This window comes from Helianthus annuus, chromosome 15 (assembly GCF_002127325.2).
Source record: "Helianthus annuus cultivar XRQ/B chromosome 15, HanXRQr2.0-SUNRISE, whole genome shotgun sequence".
NCBI classification, from domain to species: domain Eukaryota; kingdom Viridiplantae; phylum Streptophyta; class Magnoliopsida; order Asterales; family Asteraceae; genus Helianthus; species Helianthus annuus.
In genome coordinates this window covers 43,965,786-43,989,557 of record NC_035447.2, presented here as the reverse complement: position 1 = coordinate 43,989,557, position 23,772 = coordinate 43,965,786, and the positions used below count along the sequence as shown (strand labels likewise).

The window sequence follows — 23,772 nt, the reverse complement described above, 5'->3', positions numbered from 1 at the left end:
AAACCTTCGACTACAGGTTTATGGATAGGCTCTCTCACTCTTGCTTTTAACGCACACTCATTTATTCTTCTTAAACGATACTTATTCTCACGTCGGAGGGTGGTTACTAGAAGAAACCCCCACCTCTCCTCATTGTAACGAGTCTCACAGTGTTTTGTTTTGCAAATCATACTCAGATCATCCACGAGGAAAGATTAAGGATTAACCATTCTTTACTAGACCACTCCCAAAAGGATAAACCCGTCGGTTTAGACTTGGTGTTTCTTCATTAGCGCACGCCGATTTTCTACTACTCATCACCTTTTTCTTTCCTCTCTGATCGTTCACATGGCTGATATGGGTATTCCTTTGCTAAATTTCAGTTCAAGCTCTCAACATGCTCCGAGTGCGAACAACACGCACGTCCAAACCCCACATGTTGACGGGTACAAAGAGGGATGGGCATGGTGGGTGGTGTTGACGGTGGTGGGTAGTGACGACGGTGGGGAGTGATGGCGGTTGGGGGTAGGTGACGATGGTGGTGGGTGGAGGTGAAGTTAGTGGATGACGACGACGATAATGGACAGTGGTGGTGGGTTGTGGTGTTGTTAATGAAGGGTGAAAGAGGAGATGGAATGAAAAAACCAAGGGAGTGGATAGAATGGATTTGAGGGAATGGAATGCCTTGTGTAATGGGTGATTCCATTCATTGACCAACCAAACACCCTTTTCTTCATTACCTCTTAATGGTCCATTCCATTCCGCCTCTCATTCCTGTATTCCAAACACTACATTAGGGTTAGACAAACGAAAAGCTTTGCAATTTGGTTCCTGGCCTAAATACGCCATTTTTTCCCTTCGAGTGCTTAACTTTATAAGCTACTTCGCTAGTGTCTTCACGTAAGCAAAACACCCAAAAATCTTCAAGTGTTGAAGATTGGGTTTTCCTACTTTCCAAGCCTCATAAGGTGTAGATTTTTTACCCCTTCGATCGTTTCCCTATTCAACATATATAAATACGGTATGACACACTGCCTCTCCCTAGAAAACATCATCTGGTACCTCCATCGTCTTCAACATGGACCGAATAACACCTAGAATAGTCATTTTACAGTGTTCTACAACTTCGTTTTGTTGCGAGGTGGCGTGCGTCATTGATGTGTGTGATTAGGTAATGATTTTTAGTTGATATTTTGAACACATTTATCAAGGTTTTAAATTTTTTTTTAAAAATTATTTAGACAAAATACACACAACTGGAAGTGAACCTATCACGTATAGTATATTTTAGATAAGAATCAACTATCGTCCAAGGCTACGCTTCCCCTACTCAACCTTCCATTGTTATTTTGACCAATATTATTTGTAGATAGATTCGTAGACTAAATAGTAATATATGAACTCTTGGATAAGTCTTGCTTATTTAATATAGTTAATTTTATTTAATTTGAGTCAAAAAATGCTTAATTTTTCTTATTTATCTCTTAATAAAAAGGGAAAGCGGCTCCAGTTCACAACATATTGATGGACGGCTTTGAAGTTGCCTGCTTTATAGGCTTTTAATTCGACCATCCTTTGTCTTTCGATTAGTAAACAATGTCATATTACAAAACTGGTTTTAATGCCATCTTGATTTATTATCTTTTTTGTAACTTAGTTATTTTATGTTGTTCTAAGCTTAAACTCAGGATTCCTATTAATAAAGTATAAATTAGCAACTTTTTGGTGTATTATGTGTTGTACCCAAGTTTGAGGAGTTTTCCGAAAAAAAAAACTTTGATTTTTCACTTTTAACCCAAACATTTTCATATTTTGTATTTTAACCCTTTTTAATTTTTTTACTTTTAACCCAAACTTTTCCATCTTCTATAATTAACACAACACTTTGTTATTTACAACTTTGTTCACCCATACTTTTTATCTTTCGCAAGTTTTACGTTTCGTTCTAAATTTTGCGAGTTAACACGTCGTAGCGTGCATGTGAGGTTCAACGTTTTTTGCTCTATTTTTCATATTTGACAGACCCGTCGCAACGTGTCCATTTTTTTCTCTTTTGACAAGTTCGCCGCAACAGGCGGGTCCTAGATCGACTAAGTTATTATTTTCTACGTTTTACGTTTCTGGTTAATTTCTTCGCATTAATACACTGTAACGGGTGTGCGTGGTTCAACGATTTTAAATCTGCTTTTCGTTCAGTGTAATTTTTCCCATTTTATATATTTTATTTTTACGATGTTGAGAGTCGATGCCGTTGTGGCATTGGTGCTACCTGACACTATTTTACAAACGTTTTTAACTATTAAATTTTTTACTAATATTTTGTTTCGGTTTACCCCTATACTTCCTTTACTTAAAAACTATTTTTTATGTGCATATTTTATGTACCGGTAGGTATAAATATAATTTGTTCTACATTCCGTCGTAAACTTTTTTTGATAGATGAGTCAGGTCAAATATAATACGTTTTCGTTTAAAGAAACCATTTTTACGTGCATATTTTTATGTACGTTTTGGTATAAATTCTAGTTGTTCTACATTTCGACGTAAACTTTTTTTGGAAATGCTTCAGGTCAAATATAATATTTTTCGTGTTTATTTTATGTATGTTTCGTAAGTTTGCTTCGAACCGAGTGGAGTCAAATTATGGTTTCTTTTTCTCCCCTTTTTTCGAAAGCTCTAGTTAATCTCTTTCTGTGCAAATTTTCCTTCATACCCATTACGTTTTCTATGTGTGAATTCGATCATATATAATACGTTATGATTGTTCGATATAAAGTTGATTTACTTTACGATTAATCCAATCACAATGCTTATACAGGTTACATTGAGTTCAACTGGTTACGTTGAAATGTGTGTTTTCATATGGTTAATGTATCATATAACGTTTGGACCAATCTATTCAATGTTTAGGATGTATCCGCGCTGCAACGCGGACAGGTCTTAATCCTAGTTAGGATCTATTAATTACTAAGGTGAATAACTTCCAAACTAATTAAGCTACCGAATAAAGAAAATAGATCCTCCATTGATCTTGTTACGCGCGCAGCTCTATAGCCGTGATCCCTTTACGGGTCCAACAGAGAAATAAGTATTTAGTAACAATCTAGCCAATTTCACTATTTTGTAAGATTACCCAATTCCCATCAAGTCATTGTAAAAGAAGTTGAATTATCGGAATGTGAAATTGTTGATAACCCGACTAGTAATAATCCTTCCATTTATATTTGAGAGGAAGTAAGAAGACAATACATAAACAAAGAACCTTGTCAACTGAAAAGTCGAATTTCCCTTAGGCTATGAGGTGTGGATAGAGCCCCATGGGGCTTTATCAAGTCCACGTAGGATCTACGTCAACAATGGAGCCTCTCTTTAATTTGTAGGGTGTGGATGGAGCCCCTTATTAAACAAAATTTAAAAAAAAAAAAAATTGATTGGTTTAAAACTAGTGAGTCCCACCTGAATATGTGCATATGGGCGCTACCACTAGTTACCATGATGTGTTTGCAAGTGCATACAATGGTTTCAAGGTATGGGATCTCAAGGGTTACAGTAAAAAAAAATTAACATTCTCGGATATGGGCCTGCTCACAGATCTCGTGATTTTAAGATTGACCTCATTCTAATACTCAAGTGATCATAACCCTAGCATTTTAAAAACAGGAATTGGATAGTAGCTGTGGGAAGGGTACTGGTTTGTTCTACCATGAGTGTTGTATGAGAAACAAAAATAAGACTATCTCCAAGAATAGGCAATTGCTTTTCACTCTTTATTGTTATTGAAATACTGAATATGAATACTGAAACAACCAGAAACAAAACAAAGGACATTAAATTAAACTAGTTTCTTTTCACGTCGCGCGTTGCGGTGAAACCGAGCAAATGATAATGTAAAACAAACGTGTTTTAAAAATAAAGCATGTTGTTTAGAAAGTCAAACCATTAGAGAGGTTTAGTTTATCATCGTACCGTTATGACACCAAATAAATACTTTATTTTGAGTACAACTTTATTTTTAACAAAACTTATAACGAAATGTTAGGGGAAAAATTAAGCACAACTACGAAGTTAAGTTTTTAGAAAAAAAAAAGTTATAACCGTAAATTATTAAAAAAGTATCAAATTAATCGATAAATTAATACATGTTTAAAAAAAAGAAAAAAGAATTATAAAAAATGATAAATGAAATATATGATTTTAAAAATGGAAAAAAATAAAGGGGAAATGGACTGTATCACCCTAAATATGCAAAATTGGCCAATACCACGCCCAACTTTCAAGTTGGCTCCCACCACCCTCTACTCGACATTTAGGTGACAGTGTCACCCCTTCGTTAAAAAAACACTAACTGAGTTTGTTTATTTTGCTGATGTGGCTTTTTATCTGACGTGGCAAAGTGACATAGCTTTTTTTTTAATTATAATTACTATAAATATATAAACACAATACAATCACTTTATAAGACCTATTCTCTCTCTAACTCTCCTTTTCTCTCTACTTGAAGAAGACGACGATGGCAACATCCCCCACCTGCAACTCTGGCTGCCACAGGAGCACCACCGCCAACAGTCCACCACCCTACAATACGGTTATCTATTTTCCCCTTCGACACCACCTTGCATCGTCGGCGACTCACACCACCTACAAATCTATTCCCCAACCTCCCTTTCCTCTGAAACCTTTCGGTGACACCACTGCCGCACCACCTACAACTCTCCTCCTTCGCCCAGCCGTGATATTTTTTGTGTCGAATGGAGCTTTTAGTCTTTTGTCTTATCATATAGACCTGACTCAATTTTTAGGGCTTCTTTTGGGTTGACAAGAATCATTTAATTGGGATTTAGATGTGAAGGATGGAGGATTGTCAATGGTGACGGTTACAGGTGTGAAGGTTGGAGGTTGTTGCAGCGGCTCGAGGTAGGAGTGGTCGGCGGAGGTGGTTTGATTGCAGGTGGCCTGGTTGTGGTAGAGGGTAGAGGGTAGAGGTGATGGAACTGCAAACAAGACCTGGTGTCTCTATCTTATCGCAATTCATCAACACCAAATTAGGGCTAAAAAGGTTGTTGTCTGTTTGTAAACACCATATTAATTTTTGAACATGTTGTTGATTTAGGATTTATTGAATGATTTGGGGATTGATTTAGGATTTATAAGTGGGTGGTTGTGGTGGTTTGGTGTATGCTGGTGGTAGAGAGAAATGGCAGGATGGTGTATTTGGGGATTTATTTAGGATTTATAAGTGGGTGCATGGGATGTCGGAGACGGAGACGGAGGTGGCTTACAAGTGAGGTGGCTTACAAGTGAGGTGGTAGCAGTGGTTTTCGACTGTGGCTGCAACTCGGTGGTGGCGGTGGTGTATGCTGGTGGTGGAGAGAGATGGCAGGATGGTGGTGAGACTGAAAATTTATAAATATATATATATATATATATATATATATATATAAGTATTTTTTTTGTTATTTATAAACTATGTTCCAGATCTACCAGCATGCCACATTGGATAAATTAGCCACGTAGGCTGTCCACCTCATCATCCCCATGCCACGTAGGATTAAAAAATAAACTCAGTTAGTGTTTTTTTAACGAAGGGGTGACACTACCACCTAAATGTCGAGTAGAGGGTGGTGGGAGCCAACTTGAAAGTTGGGCGTGGTATCGGCCAATTTTGCATAGTTTAGGGTGATACAGTCCATTTCCCCAAAAATAAAAGTAGGCTGTTATATTTAAATATAATAATAAACTATTATATTAAATAAAGAATAATAAAAACGTATATATATTATTATTCCATATATAACTTTGCAACAATTTTGTGCATCACCACTTGCACATTGTGCTTTGGGTGTCTTTTAAAAAAAAAGTTTATTTTTTACTTTTAACTCTAAGGTTTTTACCTTTTACAATTTTAACCCTATATAATTTGTTTTTTTAACTTTAACCTAAAACTTTTCATTATTTGCAATTTAACTTCACAACTTTTGTCACTTATACTTTTCATCTTTCGCAAATTTTCGTTTTACGTATAGCTCTAAATTTTTCGAGTTAATACGACGCAACGTTCATGTGTGATTCAACGTTTTTACCTCTATTTTTCCATGTTTGACAAGTTCGTCGCAACACGCATATCCTAGGTCGAGTCGGTATTGGTGGTCGATGACGGTTGTGTGACATTAGTACTATTTGACACCGTTTTAAGCCACCGCAACGCGGGTGTGCTTTGGGGGGTTTTCAAAGAAAAAATGGTTATGCATATGGTTGTCGTAACGTTGGCTTTGTGGGTTTTACAAAAAAAATGTTTTTTTTTTACTTTTCACCCAAAAGTATTTCATAAATTACTTTTAACTCAAAACTATTTGTTTTTTTTTACTTTTGACCCAAAACTTTTTATCTTTTGCAATCTATTCTCACAACTTTTTTTACTTTCAACTTTGGTCCTTTATAGTTTTCATTTTTTGCAAATTTTTCGCTTTTGCTTGGTTCTAAATTTTGTGACTTAACACATCGCAACGTGCCTCTTTAGTTTAACGTTTTTATGTTTCGTTCTAAATTTTGCGAGTTAACACGACGCAACGTTGCGTGTGTGGGTGAACGTTTTTACATCGTCTATTTTTTCCCCGTTTGACAGGTTTAACATAACGTGCGGGTTCTAGATTGACTTAGTTATAACTAAAGAATCCCCGCCGCATTGCGGCGGGTCGCAATCCTAGTTATTATAAAACGGCAACATATACATCTTGACTTATTCAAATATTAAAGTAACAGAAAAAAGGATCCAACTGTTAACTAGAAACTGCCAAAGGGATAAACATGTGCAATAAACATACTAATAATAATAATAATTACTTGTTTAATCTGGTATGAAGATAAGCCTTGACTTCATCTTCTGTGGCACCGGGGATCTTAGCGACAAAATCTTGAAACATAACGTCATTAACACACGACATGGTTGCATGCTGGATTTTGGCTTCCATCTTCCCCAACGCCGACATCAGTTTCAACTCCGGCCAATCGCTGTTCGCCGACTGCACTCTTATAATCGCATATTCACCCACCATTTTCACTTGTATGTTCTTCTTCTTCTTCTTCTCACAATTAACCTTTGTACTGTCCCTCATTTCCAGCTCGGATTCGAGTTCTTCAACCTTTTGTTTCAGTTCGTTGATGTAACACACCGCGTCCCCTAGCAACGACGCCTTGTCCATCTTGGAGACCTTTGGGACCACCGACAAGAGACTGTAGAACTGCTTGTTGAGGTTCTTCTCACGCCGCACGTGGTTTTTTGCTTTCTTTTTCACCACCCTGGGTGCGATAACCAGCTCGCGGTCGGAATCCGAAACCAGACCGTTTGGTTGTGGTACTAAAGCAGCCACTGGAGGAGGAGCAGGTGTGTTAGAAGAAGAAGAAGAAGAAGTGCAAGGTGAAAGAATGAAAAAATCATCCATGGTTTTGAAATGGGAATTTCCGAAGTTGGGGGTATAAATAGAAATAACACTAGTGGTTATATTAAACCATATGAATCACGACCTCAGTTTCCACAAACTCATGGTTATATTAACCTCTCTCAACTACTTAAATGTTATCTCTCGTTAGAAAAAAGATAAAACGAAAACCAAATTGTTGTTTGTTTTTACATATAAATACAAAAGATATGTGGATAAAGATATTGGAAATGAGAAAGGTATGTATTTACATATAAATACAAAAGATATGTGCATAAAGATATTGGAAATGAGAAAGGTATGTATTTAGTTATTTATACAGGCAATACACGTTTTCCACACTAGTTTGCAACTGGCTTAGGTGTTTGGTATTGTACTCAATGCTTAAGAAATTTCTTGTGCTTTTTCTATGCATTTAGTTCTGATCGAATTACACTTTCGGATCTTCTAGATCCACTGGATTTCATTCTGTTTGTGCTTCTTGGTTAATCGATGGATTGATATTTTTTTTTTAAGTTTATGGTGATAAGGGTTGTACTCTCTGTTTGTGCTTCTTAGGTTTCATCAGCGGAACCTGGGGGTTGTAGCTTTCCACTGTCACTATGTCTGCATTCCTACCCTTCATGAACCCTAACTTGAACACAATGATATGATTCATAACTGAGTTAATGGTTGGATTTGCTAAAAAAATGTTTGCGGTGAGTGATAAATCTTTGGAATGTCATTTACTGCTTTTATTTGAATCTTTTAGTGTTAATTATTAAACCATGTGTAGTGGTTTAGTGAATAATGCCTTTACCTTTGGACGTTTTCCGTCATGTGGCAGTCCAGTCAGTAAGGAGGCATTATTGTGCATTTTTACAAGAGGGGGCGTAGTGGAATAATGCCCCAACCAATCATTACACAATTATTATTTTTGTTAAATTAAAAACTAATAATACTTCACTAAATAAAACAAAAATTACAATACTAAAAAATTACATTGCAAAATTTTAGGTTTTATAAAAGATTCAAAATGAGACATTTAATAAACAAAACTTTAGGGACTGATATAACATTTTTGATACTTGAAATATTAAAGATTTTAAAGTTTAAAACCATAGGGGCCTAATGTGACAACTGAGCAAACTTTTAAATCAAACCACCAGCTTCCCATCTCTTATTCTTCTTCGTTTGACCGGCAAAAACTCCGGCTAACCACAAAACCTAAACCCAAAAATTCCGACAAACCCAAACCCAAAAATTCCATCTCTATCTCTTTAAACCCACATGGTCTTATCTGATTGGCCAACAACATACCCCAACAACGTGATTTAAAACACGCCAAAACAAAAAAAAAATGGTGAAACACGCCCAGGGGGGTGGCCTTACGGCATGATCGGGCGTTTTTGGTGGCTTTTTTTGAAAAAAAAAAACACGCCCACTACTGACGGTCTTAGTAGTTAAAATGTGACTCATATTCATAGGTTACAAACATAAGCATTATAAATTTTGTACTGGGCTTTGCTTTGAAATAAGAAAACCACTATTATGATTTTCCTTCTTAGTATCTAGAGCCTTCATCGATCCACTCTAAACTCATCTTTTTTTTTCTTGCTGCTCCTATTCTTCACCAAATCATGACTGACACTAGTCCCCCTCCTCCCCCTCCTGATAATCAACATTTTCAGTCTCTCCCTAATATAGCCAACTTTGTTAGTGTCAAACTAACCAATGAAATTATCTTACATAACACCAACTTGTTACCATTCTCAAAACAATGGGATTACTTGAACATATTAGTTCGACCCCACCCGCTTCCATCAGTGATACCGACAAATGGGACCGCGATGATGGGTACGTCTCCGTTTGCATCAATGCAACGCTAGATGCTTCAATTGCTCATCTTGCCATCAGTACCAAACCGTTGCGGACCTGTGGAAGATCATTGAAGACACCTTTTTTTACTAAGTTTTTTTTTCCAAACGTTCACATCTCATAAGCCAATTTTAGTTATTAAAACAAGCAAACCAGTCTATTACCACCTATTGTGATCGAGCCAAACAACTTTCTGATCAGTTGAATTCAATAGATGACCCGGTTACTGATGAAAGTCTTGTGCTCCAAGTTTTGAATGGCCTTGGCAATCCAAAATTTGACAACTTTGTGTTAAATGTTGAACACTCTGATAAACAACCAACTTTTGTCCAACTACGATCTAAACTTCTAAACTATGAAGACCGCCTGAACCAACAAAAGCAATTTTCCACTCCTCCGGTAGCCATGGTTGCTGTTGATAACTCCGGGCACTCGCCCGTTGTCGACAATTTCCGCTCCTCACCATCCAACCCTCAACTTCGTTTCATGTGACAAATTTGCAAGAAAATGGTCATGAAGCCCCGTATTGCCGTTACCGTTACACTCCGAGCAATCAATCCCCTGGTCCTCATAATAACAACTTCACAAATCGTTACACCGGAGGTCGTCGCGGCACTTTCAATGGCTACCATGGTCGCAGTCGTGCGTCTAGCACTCGCCTACCATTTGCAAACACTTCCCAACAGGCAATGGCCTCCTCCGTTGATAACTTCTCTAATCATCCCTTTGATTTGGAATTTTCTAACCAGGTTTTTATAAATCCCACAAATGGTGGTGCATTGAGTCAACCTTCTTCATCTCATGTTAGTCCCATGCCTCAACACGTACCCTCGTATAATCCAACCCTTTGTTCCGACCCATTTCAATCCGTGTCGGAACATCATATTTCTAAGACTCTTTCAAATACTAATTCACTGTATTCTTAACCAATACATAAATAGTTGTTCTACTAGAAGGGTGTAAGCCTATGTAGCACGGATACGGGTACGGGACTGGGGTACGGGGAAAGGCAAAATTCAAAAATACAAGATACGGGTACGGAAAAAAATAATATTAAAAATAAAATTATATTAAACAAAGTCCAAAAAATAAAACTATATATTAAACTCCATAAACACTACATAAACCATAGGTAATTCTCGTTAATCAAAACATTTTCAAATTCCGGTTCATCTAGCGAAAGATCGGCAACCTCCAAAAACACAACATCTTCCATTGAATCAAAAGCATCTCGACCCACATCTTTACATCATCATTCAGATTCCTTGACAAAAGTCGTAGATTATTATGGATGTAAACCAAGTCTTCAGCACGACTTGTAGTCAACTTGTTCCTCCTTAGCGAATGAATAATGCATAAGTACTCCAATTACGCTCAGCACAGAAAGAAGAACTAGGTTGTCCAAGTAATTTAAAAGCCAAAGTCTGGAGAAAAGGAGTTTGAGCACCAAAGTTAACCCACCAATTCTTGGGTTCTATAGTAGCCATCTGTTCAATGCTTGTTAAATCCGCAAAAGGACCACTCTTCGTTGAAAACATTGCATACTCATCAAGGACTCTTGTATGCTCATAACCATTAGGAAACAACCTTCGAAAACATTTTCGCCTTTCTTATGAAATTTCTCCATCCCTATGTGGAGCAAGTCTTTCAGAATCCTCACATAACCATGCATCATTATAATATCTACAACATTCAAAAGTCAAAACATAAGTACATAATAGAAATCAAGCATATAGTTTAAAAGCATATACCTTGGATTTAAAGAGTGAGCTAAACATTGTAGGGGGTGTTATTCTTCGTCCATCGAGCCTGTAAAATACCACGTACAACATCATAAAAGACATTTAATTCATGTGCTTGACGTTTTTCTTTCTTGTAGATCTCAATCTTCACTTTCTCAATCATCGAATCCCACATCTCATACACCAAGTGTAAACATGGCTTGTCGGTGTCACAAACTCTAATCATCTCATATATAGGTCCAGTAAAACTAAGAATATATGATACTTTTCCCTGCCATTCATCATCCACAATCTTTTCTTTAACTTCATTTGCTTTCATAGTGTCATCTTCTCTATAAGAAGACCATTCCTCGCTTATGACCATAGCTTGAAGACCCCTTTTGATAAGTTTCAATCTTTTAAGCATCACAATGACGGAGCCAAATTGAGTATCGGCAACCGAAAGCAGACTAATAGGAGTAAACTTGGTGAAAATCGAGAGTCTCATGTTATGGTTCATAATGAAATTTTTTATTGCAAGCGCATCTGCATGAACTTCTTTTATCCATTGCACTCTTCATAAAGTGTTTCATTTGTTTCCACATACCTTGGTGAACAAATGATCTTCAAAGCAAGATTAAGCGTATGAACAACGCATGGTGTCCAATAGATCTGAGGAAACTGACTCTCTATGATCTCTCCAGCCGCCTTGCAATTTGGTGCATTGTCAGTAATGATTTGCACGACATTTTGATGACCAACTTCATTTATGACTTCTTTCATCAAATTAACAATAAAAAATCTATCTTTTACTTCCCCAAAACAATTCATTGCCTTTCGAAACATATGACCACTACCTGAGGTAGCCATGAAATTGATTAGAGGCTTTCTTGTAGGATCACTCCAACCATCACTCACAATAGTGACCCCTTTTTCTTTCCATGAAAACCTAACTGGTTCCAATAGCTTGTGAACATTTTGTTTTTCTTTTTGTAGTAAAGTTGTTCTCAGCTTATTATAACCAGGAGGTACATAACCATCAATTTTGTTGGCAACAACAAACTGAAAAGCCCTATGATAGTGTAAAACATTAGCCAAGCATGGCCTTTGTTTGACAAGAGCTCTTACGATCGATCTTGGATCCCGAGACTATTACACACTCTAAAAGATGAAAGATGGATGATGGTGGTAGGTGTTGGTGTTGTAGTGGTGGTGGACTGGTGGCAAATGTGAGAGAAGTGGTTTGCCAATGGATGAGTTGGAATGAAACCAAGCACCCCTATTTATAGTTGAAATCAGAGTGCTCACACGACCCCGTGCCCACCTGGCAAGGCCCCGTGGCCTTCATTCTCTCTTCATTCATTAACTGCAGATGTCAGGTCTTGTACTAACACGGCCCCGTGTGTCAAGGGCACAGTCCGTGGTGATTGTACTTGTTGTACTATCTCAGAGTCTGCGAATCTTAGAGTTGACCACGACCCATGGTGAGTTGGCACGACCCCATGTTGGTTTGTCTTTTGCTGTTATCTTTTTCTACAGAGAATCTTGACTGGGCACGACCCCATGCTTGGTGGGCATTACCCCGTGTCTAAGCTTCTGTTTTTTGTTGGTTTGGATGTGGACGGGGGCTCGGCGAGTCGTGTCAATCCTTCTTCTTTGTATTTATGTTGGTTTCTGCTGTTAATTTGTTCCTTTTGTTCATTTAAGCTCTTTTGATCTTGTAAATTAAAAGTAAACAAAGAAACATGCTTTTTCCAACATTAGTACCGAAAAGGGTTGATTTTACGCTTTATTTGATGTAATTTGTATGTTGTATTTTACGCACATCAATTATAAACAGAGGAATGACGAGTTGGAGCATGCATATCCTGAAGAACATGGGCGTGGGTGGTGGCGGCAGGTAATGGTGCTGGTGACGGTAGGTGGTGGTTTCCTGAGAAAGAGAGAGATTAGAGAAAGTCAGAGTGTGTTTTAGAGACAGTGAGTGTGTGTGTTTTTATATGTGTGTGAATTTTTTCTTATATTTCAATAAAGTAAGGGGTAAATAAGTAATTTTAGATTGACTTAACGGAGAAAACTAACCCCCATCCACTCCAAGGACTATTCGAGTAACAAACTATGAACCATAAAGACCACCGGTGTAATTTCCAAAAGTTAGCGACTATGTGTTATTTTACCAAACCATAGGTACCATCCGGGCATTTTACTCTTGTTACTTATTACATAAACTTCAAAATATTGTTAGAGTAAACTGCCAAAATGGTCCCTGAGGTTTGGTCACTTTTACTACTTTAGTTCAAAACTCAAACCTTTTTAATATGGGTCCCTAGGGTTTCAGTTTTGTTGCCATTTTCATCCAAAATCAAAATCTTATCAGATTTTCTAGTTAACATCCAGTTAGTTTTTTTTTTTTTTTTTTTTTCACTCTTTTAATGAAGTGTAAAATGTTCTTTTAACGTTTTATTATAATAAGTTAAAAAAATCAGACCATTTTGCCCTTTATTAAAAGGGAGGAAAAAGACAAAAAATCTGGATATAAACTGAAAAATTTAACCAAATTTTGATTTTGAATGAAAATAACAATAAAATTGAAACCACGAAGATTTAGATTCAAAAGATTTCAAAAGATTTGAATTCTAAACTGAAGTAGCAAAAGTGACCTATTTTGTCAGATTACTCGTATTGTTATTACATAAACTTCAAAATCAACAACATTAAAGGGCTGTTTGGTAGCCTCTTAATGACCATTCAGATGCTATCTCTTAATGGTTTAAAACATCTGAATGAATAAGAGGTAACCTCAAGTCTGAATGGTTAAGAGGTAACCTCTGAACGGTAAATCATCACATGTCACATTCTTCTACCTTATCATTGGTAAAATTGATTATGGTTCCATTAAAAGGTATCCTCTGAATAAACATTCAGAGGCTACCAAACAGCCCCTGATAGTGTCCCTTCAGCAAAGGGTTTATCAAGATTCTACAATACCCTCGTAGATTCTGAAAAAGAATAACCCTCCTCACCCGTGAAGAACCCCATTAACAAGTGTTGTGAAGAAGATGTTAAATCTTTCAATACCCTCAACACCCATCATCCAAAACCCTAAAACCCCTTTTTGCTTAAACCCTCAAATCTCTTCTTTACCTACAATCAAACTCCTGAACCCAATCTCCAGAAAACTCTCTTTGAAATGTCAATACTCCGACCAGCAACAACAAAGGCCCGATGTTTCATCCTACTCTCAACCCAGACAAGGTTTTTTTTTTTTTTTTTTTTTTTTTTTTTTTTTTTTTTCTGTTGTGTTGAATGAAGTTGACACGCGTTTTGTTTGGATTGGTGAATAGATACTCCAAAGGTTTTCATTGGGCATTCTATTTACAAAGGGAAGGCTGCGCTTACGGTTGAACCTCGCCCACCTGAGTTTGCGCCTTTGGATGTAAGTTTTGAGTACTTTTGGAGTTTGCGGCTGCGAAACCCTGAAACCGTACCCTAGGTCACCTGTCACATCATATGTGCTGAATGGGTCAAACGGGTCGTATGGGTCAATTAGTGGTCACATCATTAGTCATTTTTTGTCAATCATAACATTATATGGGCCGTATGGTTCATATGATATATGATAGGGCGAAAAAAGATCATACACACCTTATAGGTAAAATAGTGGTCACGTCATATGGGTCGTATGGGTCGTATGATAGGGCGAAAATGGCCATACGGATGGGTCAATCAGTGGTCACATAAGTCATTTATTTGTTAATTACATCATGATACGGGCTGTATGATTTTGATTGCATACGATCTATAAGAATATTTCTTGCCCTGTCATACGTCCAATATGACAATCATATGGCCTATTAACCACTTTTTGCCCCTATATTACCACTTTTCGACCCTATCATACAGCCCATGTCATGGGTGTCTTGATAACATGTCAATGGTGTTCCAATATCAGCGGGCTTATTATATACTTTGTTTGATTTTAGCGGCAGATTTATATGAAAAGATTGTAACCCATGCTAAGTAGTTAATGCGGTAAAATATCGGATATCGGTCAAGGACCGGTATTTGAGATATCGCCATCGGTTATTGTGGTGGGATATCGGTAATTTTAATATCATGCTAAATTTTTGTATACAGAAATTTAACATTAACAATTCAGTATACTTTCTTACCATTAACAAATTAACCTTTTGCAACTTGCAAAACACTAAAAATTGTAGCAAGTAGGAACTGACTAAGACTTAAAACACTAACATTTAACACTAACAACTAACAATTAGGACTTAAAACACTAATAGCAACAATAAGAAGAAAGACGAATGGTAGAACTAAGAAGAAAGGTACTGATATCGGGGAAAATCAGTGATATATCGGTTAAATATCGATCAATATCGTTGATATTATCGGTACCATAGTCACAGGATTCGTAGAACCCCCCACGTATCGCGAACCAGATCGCCCGTGCTGGAATCGGGTACAGAATCAAACCGGACGCTATGGTTTCGCGATCCGGATCGGAAAAGTTGGTTTTACCCGATTGTCACTAAATTTGTTCCAAATCATATGAAAACCGAAAACGCATTTCCGATTGAGTAATTCGGCGTTCCGGAATGCTCCGATACGTGTACCGGAAACGAAAAAGCTGACTCAGACCAGTAATTAGACTTGTGGAACACAAATTAAAATTTGACTCTTTGTTTATGTCCCTTACATACTCTTCTTTCCCATTGTTTTTTAATGGCGCCAATTCACACATGGGTATGTATAAATATCTATTACAAAATGTGTTATTTTAGATTGGATTTAAAAAAAAATTTATTATAAACTGTTTTGTATACGATACGACGTACCAAACTATATGGTACACCGTACCGCGTACCGAATTGGCGTTCCACCTGAATCTACCCCCTTCGTACCGAGTTTTAGAAATGCACGAACGACGTACCCGTTTTCGTTCCGCATAAGTGCGTTCCATGTGACTATGATCGGTACCAATATTCTGACCAATATTTTGCACTGATATCTCGGTAGGGGACCGATAACTGATATATCACTGATATATCGGTGATATCTCGGGATATTAACTACATAGAACCCATGTCAATTTGATGTCGAAAACTAACATGTTTGACTCTAAAAGTCAAAACGTGTCTCTTAACTTATGGTTTATTTGTGGGGTGGTTGTTTTTGCAGTCGGGAGCGTTCAAGCTGACAAAAGAGGGTTTCATATTGCTTCAATTTGCGCCTGCTGCTGGTGTCCGCCAATACGATTGGAGTAGAAAACAGGTAACCTTCTTTTCTTGGTTTTTGATCGATAGTAAACTTCGATATATTCATCATATGGAAAAACATGTTATAACGTTATTAAATTTGTAGATTAAAAAATATACCCTTTATCCATACCATAACAATTTTATTAATTTACGTTCTTACCCCTAACTCGGCTCTTTAAATGAAATAAGATAAAAAAAATATCACCTTTATTCATACCATAACAATTTTTATAAACAACCTTTCTTTAAACATCATACATAAATAGGCCCTTTAAAGGAAACAAGATGTGAACTATCCATAAACTGATCATACACAACAAGGGCTACGTAGGTTTTAGGTTTATCATTGCGAGCACCGCCTTTAGCTACGATTGTTAGGTTGTACTCTATTCCATACCCTTGATGGATCTCCGCTTTGACCACTTTGTCGAACATGAGGTTGCTATTGGCCTTGTTGTTGTGTTCTCCCACTGCAAACTTCCCAATTTTCACCAGTTTTGGGCCGTTCAGATTCTTGACGGGAATCCAACTATCGGCATGCGTCTTGCTACCGAATGCAGGGGAGACATTGCAGAAAATGGAACCCAGAAAGAAGACTAGTATTGTAAGGAGAAGAGTATGATTTGAACTCATTTTTTGTGTGAACAACAGAACAAGATTTTGGCTTTAAAGATTTTGAAAGATAATCGGAAATAGGAATTGTGGGTGGGGGGTGGGGGGGGGGGGTTAGGGATTTATAGTAGTAAGCTCACAATTTCACATGAAATATGATGTTATACTATAACATGGTCAGAAACATGTGAAGCTTTTTTTTAGGCTTTTAGTTGATAAGCTCTTTTTTTTTTTTTTTTTTTTTTTTTTTTAAGTTTGAAGTAGGCATAACGATTTTTAATGTGTTACTATCAAAATTATATATGTAAAATAAATGCATATTCGATTAACAGTATTGGTTAGGAGTTGGCCAAAAATATTACTTTTTCTAAAAAGAGTTAAGAAAGAATTTAGGCCCTTAGATTAATGGTGTTAACGGATGAGATTAGACCAATGACATTTTTGTAATATGTGTTATAGTGTTATATATTAAACAGGAAATTACATTAACCAGGGTTATAAGTGTATAACTGGAATAGCCTCAAATTGGAATTCCTCCTTATTTTGAAACGTTAATATTTTTGAAAAAAAGTTGCACCATAAAATTGAGCATATTTTTATCTTTAATTTGAGTATAATTTGTTATATAAATAAAATAAAAATATGATGTTTTCAGCAAGGATTAAAAGAACGGAAACGAGTTTTGAGGCGTTTTTCCTTTGCCTCACGAGGCGGAGGCGTAAGCCTCGAGGCGAAACGAAGCGTAAGGCCAAGGTGGTATTAATAAATAAATATAAAAATTATGTATATTATAAAAATAATAATACTAACTAATTTCATCATCATATTCATAAAAATCATCAAAAACACACATAAAAAAGACCTGGAATGCTTGAAATTGACACAAAAAGTAAAAAAATCAAAAAACAACTATCAAAATCTCCTGAGGCGCACCTTAGGCGCAACCTTTCTTAGCGCCTCGGCCTTTCTGAGGGGTATATACAATAAAACCCCATGAGGCACGCCTCAGACTCGTTTTTTGGCCATTTCGCCTCGAGGCGTGCCTTGAGGAGCATGCCTTGAGGAGCATGCCTTGAGGGGCACGTGTCAAGCGTTTTTTAAAACCATGGTTTTCAGTAATTTATGGCGTCTTTATATATTACTATCCTACCCTTCTAGTTAAAATTACACAGATAGAGTTAATTAACTCTATTTATTAAATAATATATATATACACACATGGAATATGTATTGTAATAGAACTCGTAGTTGCCCCGCCCGTGTTGCGGGGCGATGGCCGAATAATTCTCAATCAATTAAAAAAACAGTACAATAATTTTGCTAGGAAAAAAACTAAAACGATGATAAGACCGTAATTTTCGGATCAAGGCAAAACTGTAATTTTTTAGGACTAATGAGTGAGTGTTTGGCAGCTCCTTGACACCGAAAAAAATTAAACGGAGTCAACCAATTAAAACAAAAAACTTTTATAGTTTTGCTAAAAAAACTAAATCGATGGGAAAACCGTAATTTTGAACTGAGGGCGAAATCATATTTTTCATTCAGGGATAAAATCGTAAATTAAATGGATCAATGGGGGAGTGGCAGGCAGCTGCCGACATGACTGTAATTTTCACTGGGGGCAAAATTGTAATTTAACCAGGAAAACAAACAAACACAATGGAGAAAATGTAAATTTAAGTTGAGGGAAAAATCGTAACGTGGCTGTGAGAAAAAAAACCTAATGGCAAAACTGTAAATTTAAACGGGGGAAAATCGTAAATTTGAACCGATGGCAAAATTGGAATTTTTAGCTGGGAGCAAAAGCGTAAATTTATTTTTATGTGGGGGTAAAAACATAATTTTGAAGTGATGGCAAAATCGTAATTTTAAGGGAAAAAAACTAATGGCAAAACTGTAAATTTAAACCTCTCGTCTGGGCTTGGCTTTAATACAAAAAAAAACTGGCCCACGCGTGCCTGGGGTTTTCGGAGCTGCATTCGTGCGGGCATGCACGAGTTCAATTAAATTTCAATTCAGAAACTCATTTTTTGCACCCCCCCTGCGCGCGGGTAGGACTTGTGGTAAAACATGTCATAAAGCTACAATGGAGTAGTAAAGACTTTACCTTATAAACAACCACTCACTTTGTCCCCACACCGATGTGGGACAAAGTATTTACCACCTTTTGAGACTTTCATTCACACACCCAACATATAAGTCCTTTGCTACTAACTATGTGTACATTTATGTTTTTTTCATTTTAAAACATGTATAAAGCTTAATTATAGCTAAATCATAGGTATTGGAGGCTACACACTTATGGGATATATAAAAAATAAATTTTATAATCACTTTGCGCTTCGCGTACGAAAAGCTCACCGCTTTTGCGCTTCGCTTTAAAAAAAGCTTTTTTAGACCTCATCGCTTTTGTGCGCTTCCCGCTCTTTTAAACCAAGATTATGATATAATATAATAATATGACATCACATGATATAACATAACATAATGTAATATTCCCTAAACTGAAAAAAAGAATATAATATATAGTATAATATGACATGATATAATATGATATAATATCACAACATAATATAACTTATCGTAACACATAACATAATATTTATATAATATAATATTAACTAAACTAAACAAAGAATCATAATCAAAGTTTAACATATTTTATAATATTTCTTTTACAAATATAATGGGTATTTATATTTTTTAGACTTATTGACACAGATTGGGTTTTATATATTTTTTTAGAGTTATTGACACAGATATTCCTTGTGGTCCATTGAAAGTAACACCTTTGAGTACTAACAAAAAATTATATAAGGGTATTTTAGTCATTTTACACTTATTTAACAGAAAGTTGAATGACAATTAGCCTTAATACTCAAAAGTGTTACAAAATCGAAATCATAGAACCTGAACATGTTACAAAAAAAGTTTGTACCCAAAGGTGTTACTTTCAATAAACCACAAGGACTATCTGTGTAATTAACTCTATGTGTTATATATTAAACAGGAAGTTACATTAACTAGGGGTATAATTGGAATTGCATAAAATTGGAATTCCTCTTCATTTTTGAAACGTTTTTGAAAAAAAAGTTACATCATAAACTGAGCATAATTTTATCTTTAATTTGAGCGTAATTTAGTTATATAAATGTTTTCTGTAGTGTATGGTGTTTTATATATTACTATCGTACCCTTCTAGTAAAAATTTACTAATTAAAATTTTATTGCTATTTATTATTGGTTTAATTTTTTAAACTTTGTGACGGGATCTTTGTAATTATAGAATTAGTTTAAAGTAAAAGAGTATTCTTTCACACACCACTTTCAAATATTCTCATAATAAGCATGTTAGATATAGGGCCATGTAAGTTCACATGATATATGGTGATATATTAGCTCTTAATAAAAATGTACATGAAATATAATGCTATACTGAGTTGAGATCCGATACAAACCATATTAATTGTAAAAACAATGAGAACAGATTTGGGTCATCTAGATTTTTAATCGATGGATGGTATTGGTTGCACATCAGCCTAGGGGTGTAAACAAACCGAACGTTCAGCGAACGGTTCGTGAACCGTTTGGCGGGAAGTTTGTTTATGTTCGTTCGATTAAATTAACGAACGAACACGGACAATAAAATTTCGTCCGGTTAGCTTAGCGAATGAACACGAACAAAGGTCTCGTTCGTTCGACCGTGTTCGTGAACGTTCGGTAATATGTTCGGTTACGTTCGTGTTCGTGTAATTAATAATTATTTTAAAATATAATAAATAATAAACCTTTTATCTAAACATATTGAAAACTTGAAACCCTATTTTTTTCTAAGTTAGCTAAAATTTGGACATTCAATACATTTTTTAGGATAATTATGTCTTAGTTAGTTAAACTTGATTCATTGTTTGATGATTGTAGTAGACTTCTTGTGTTCTGATTTATCATTTGATGGTTGTATTTAACTACATATGTCAAATGTTTAAGGTTAATAATGTTTTTATTTTCAAGTTAAATGTTTGTTTACGTTCGTTTTTATTCGTTTGTGTTCGAGACCAGTGTTCACGAACTGTTCGTGAACAACTGAATTTTATTAATGAACGGACATGAACAGAAACTTATGTTCGGTATGCATTCGTGAATAGTTCGCGAACATGTTAATTTCCTTAACGAACGAACACGAACATGGCCTTGTTCATGTTCATTCGCTTCGATTACAGCCCTACATCAGCCCCTTAGTATTAGTTATCTCAATTGGTAGTTTTAAGGGTATTCTAGTAATTGTGCTGATTATATTAAATAAAGGAATCAAGTTAAATTTATTTTATACACTTTATTATTTTTTAAATAAATACACCATAAAGTCAAGCATTTTTTATCTTTAATATGTGTATAATATTGCTATATTTTTTTAGAAATGACATTTAGTAAAAAGTACTAAAACTAACACTTCAAAACTGGCTATGCTGATTTCAAACTTGTTTTGTGCTGATTTTGTCTGTGCTGGTTTCAATACTGTCTGTGCAAATTTCGAACATGTGTTGTGTTGTTTGTGCTGGTAATTTTATTATTAAAAAAATTAGTTACCATAGTTATAGGGATATTTACATAACTAATAAGATTAAAGTTACTATTTTACCCTTTTCCAAAAAATAGTTGAATGCTATGTGTTAAATTTATATTGGTTTCTATTGTTTTTATACAAAATAGTATTTGTATTTGATCCTCCTCCATGCTATACTTAATCATAGCTCATAAGAAACATGTGATCCAACACATATATTTTTTAAATCATAAGATACCTGTTTGTTGCTGATGTGGCTACAGTTTTGCCATGAGGAATTTTTATAAAGCAAGTTTTCTTACTTGTAATAAATATATACAATACAATATAAACGAATAAAACAAAAATTTATAAATATTTTAAACACACACACATACCCAATTAACACTTCTTTAAGTCACAGGAGGTAGCTTGCAACTTTCATTATTAGTAATTATGTACGCTTAAAAAAGGGTTTTTGGAGCCAGTGTTTAGTTTGTTCTTTTTATTCTTAAAATCTTACTGCAATATTTGAAATTCTTGGTGGTTATAATCCTTCTTCCATACTTTTCAACTATGAAATTAGCAATTACTTTCTTGTTTCATTAATTGTCATTCGTAATTCCAGGTATTCTCGTTATCAGTTACTGAAATCGGAAGCATTATCAGCCTTGGCGCAAGAGATTCATGTGAATTCTTTCACGACCCTTTTAAAGGAAAAAGGTTTATGTTTTTTCAACCATAATCATTCTGAAGGTAAAAACGCCTTTTCTTTTGCTGAATCGCACTTTTTTTTTGGCAGCGATGAAGGTAGGGTTAGGAAGGTTTTGAAGGTTGAGCCCCTGCCAGACGGATCCGGCCACTTCTTTAATCTCAGTAAACCATTTTCCTTTTTATTATTTTTATTTTTATTTTTTTATAGAACTCATTTTCTTGAATTTACGTTTAACAAAGTGGTTTTGTGAATTGAAGGTGTTCAAAACAAGCTTTTAAACATGGATGAAAGCATTTATATCCCTGTTACAAAGGCAGAGTTTGCAATTCTCATCTCAGCTTTCAATGTATGCTCTTTCCGACATCCCCTTATAGTTATGATTTTTTTTTTATATTTCCGTAAACTAAGTGGTTGCAATTTTGGTCCATTTATTTAAAATGGGTGGATTTCGTTGGGTTATCTTTTAGCTCTAACGGGTTAAGTGGATCGAGCAGGCCAGACGCATTCATAGTCACTCAAAACGTATTTTCAAGGCTATTCAAAATATTATAGTAATATAGTAATATTGTAAATAAATATTATAGTAATATAGTAACATATTAACAAACTTACACCAAGTATCCCATGAGGTGTTTCTATACCTGGACCTATTCGAATACCACAAAAAACGATTTTATCTCACCGATAATGCTTTCGACACCCGATCATAATTAAACCTTTCACCATCTCTTTCTTCCTTTCCGATACAAAAAGGAGTGATACTTGCAAGAATGTTATTCTTTGTCAAAATACAATCTTTTTTTTTGGATCAATCTTGGAACTTGTGATACTTGTAAGAATGAACATTTTCTAAAAATATTGTATGTTATGCAGTTTGCTGTGCCATACCTTTTGGGTTGGCATACCTTTGTGAATTCTATCAAACCCGAAGGCACAGCCGGTTTGAACAATGCTAATTCGCGATTCGGCGCTGATTTAGAATGGAGCAGATAGTCGTCGCTAGTTTACCTATGGTCATGAGGATGTATTTTGAGTCTATTGTGTGTTTGTTATAAATTATGATTTAGGTGGTATCTTCTAATCTCATTTCTTTTGCTTTGGTGAATCCAACTTTTTAGAATATATGGTTTGTGTATCTTTTGATATTCAACTTAAAACTATGAGTTTAGTAGGATTTATCTTTTTATTCACATTGTTTCTTACACATATTTAAGAACATTGATATTAAAGATGTGCATGAAGATATTCAAATTCTCTTTTTATAAAAATATAAACATAAAATCTCTTCTTGTTTTGTAAAATATACTTAACTTTGATATTAAAGATGTGCATGCAGATATTCAAATTCTCTTTTTATTAAAACTAGTAATATGACCCGTGGGCGATGCGCCGCGGGCTGTTGTAAACATCAAATAGATTATCTAAGCATTAGGCCATCCGTAGTCATAAAGCCCCTTTGTGGGTGTTATGTAACACGTGTCGTGCCACGTCACATAGGAAATTTATGGGGCGTTATGTCACTTAAGGCCGTAGTCATAAAGTCCGTACCCATCATTACCTAATTATTAATTTTCAATTTTTTTTAAATTAATTATAAAAACCCTTAACCCTCTCTGATTGGTCAAAGTTTGAAAAC

At 35.5% G+C, this 23,772-nt stretch overlaps 2 protein-coding genes across 2 annotated transcripts; one reads left to right on the top strand and one right to left on the bottom strand.

Annotated features, from left to right (window-relative positions):
* Nucleotides 1-6,741: 6,741 nt before the first annotated feature.
* LOC110911520 (transcription factor bHLH14) lies at nt 6,742-7,534 on the bottom strand. The gene has a single exon (XM_022156147.2). The coding sequence runs from the start codon at nt 7,416-7,418 to the stop codon at nt 6,816-6,818; it is 603 nt and encodes a 200-aa protein (XP_022011839.1). The 5' UTR covers nt 7,419-7,534; the 3' UTR covers nt 6,742-6,815.
* A 6,391-nt stretch (nt 7,535-13,925) lies between these two features.
* Nucleotides 13,926-23,322, top strand: LOC110911519 (single-stranded DNA-binding protein WHY1, chloroplastic). The gene is made up of 7 exons (XM_022156146.2): nt 13,926-14,248; nt 14,338-14,429; nt 16,187-16,279; nt 22,050-22,144; nt 22,224-22,297; nt 22,394-22,482; nt 23,010-23,322. The coding sequence occupies exons 1-7, from the start codon at nt 14,053-14,055 to the stop codon at nt 23,127-23,129; spliced, it is 759 nt and encodes a 252-aa protein (XP_022011838.1). The 5' UTR covers nt 13,926-14,052; the 3' UTR covers nt 23,130-23,322.
* Nucleotides 23,323-23,772: the final 450 nt, after the last annotated feature.

Coding starts and splice junctions, on each gene's coding strand:
- LOC110911519 (XM_022156146.2), top strand. CDS start 14,053: ATGTTAAATCTTTCAATACCCTCAACACCCATCATCCAAAACCCTAAA. Junction 14,249..14,337: donor CTACTCTCAACCCAGACAAG/GTTTTTTTTTTT, acceptor ATTGGTGAATAG/ATACTCCAAAGGTTTTCATT. Junction 14,430..16,186: donor CTGAGTTTGCGCCTTTGGAT/GTAAGTTTTGAG, acceptor TTGTTTTTGCAG/TCGGGAGCGTTCAAGCTGAC.
- LOC110911520 (XM_022156147.2), bottom strand. CDS start 7,418: ATGGATGATTTTTTCATTCTTTCACCTTGCACTTCTTCTTCTTCTTCT.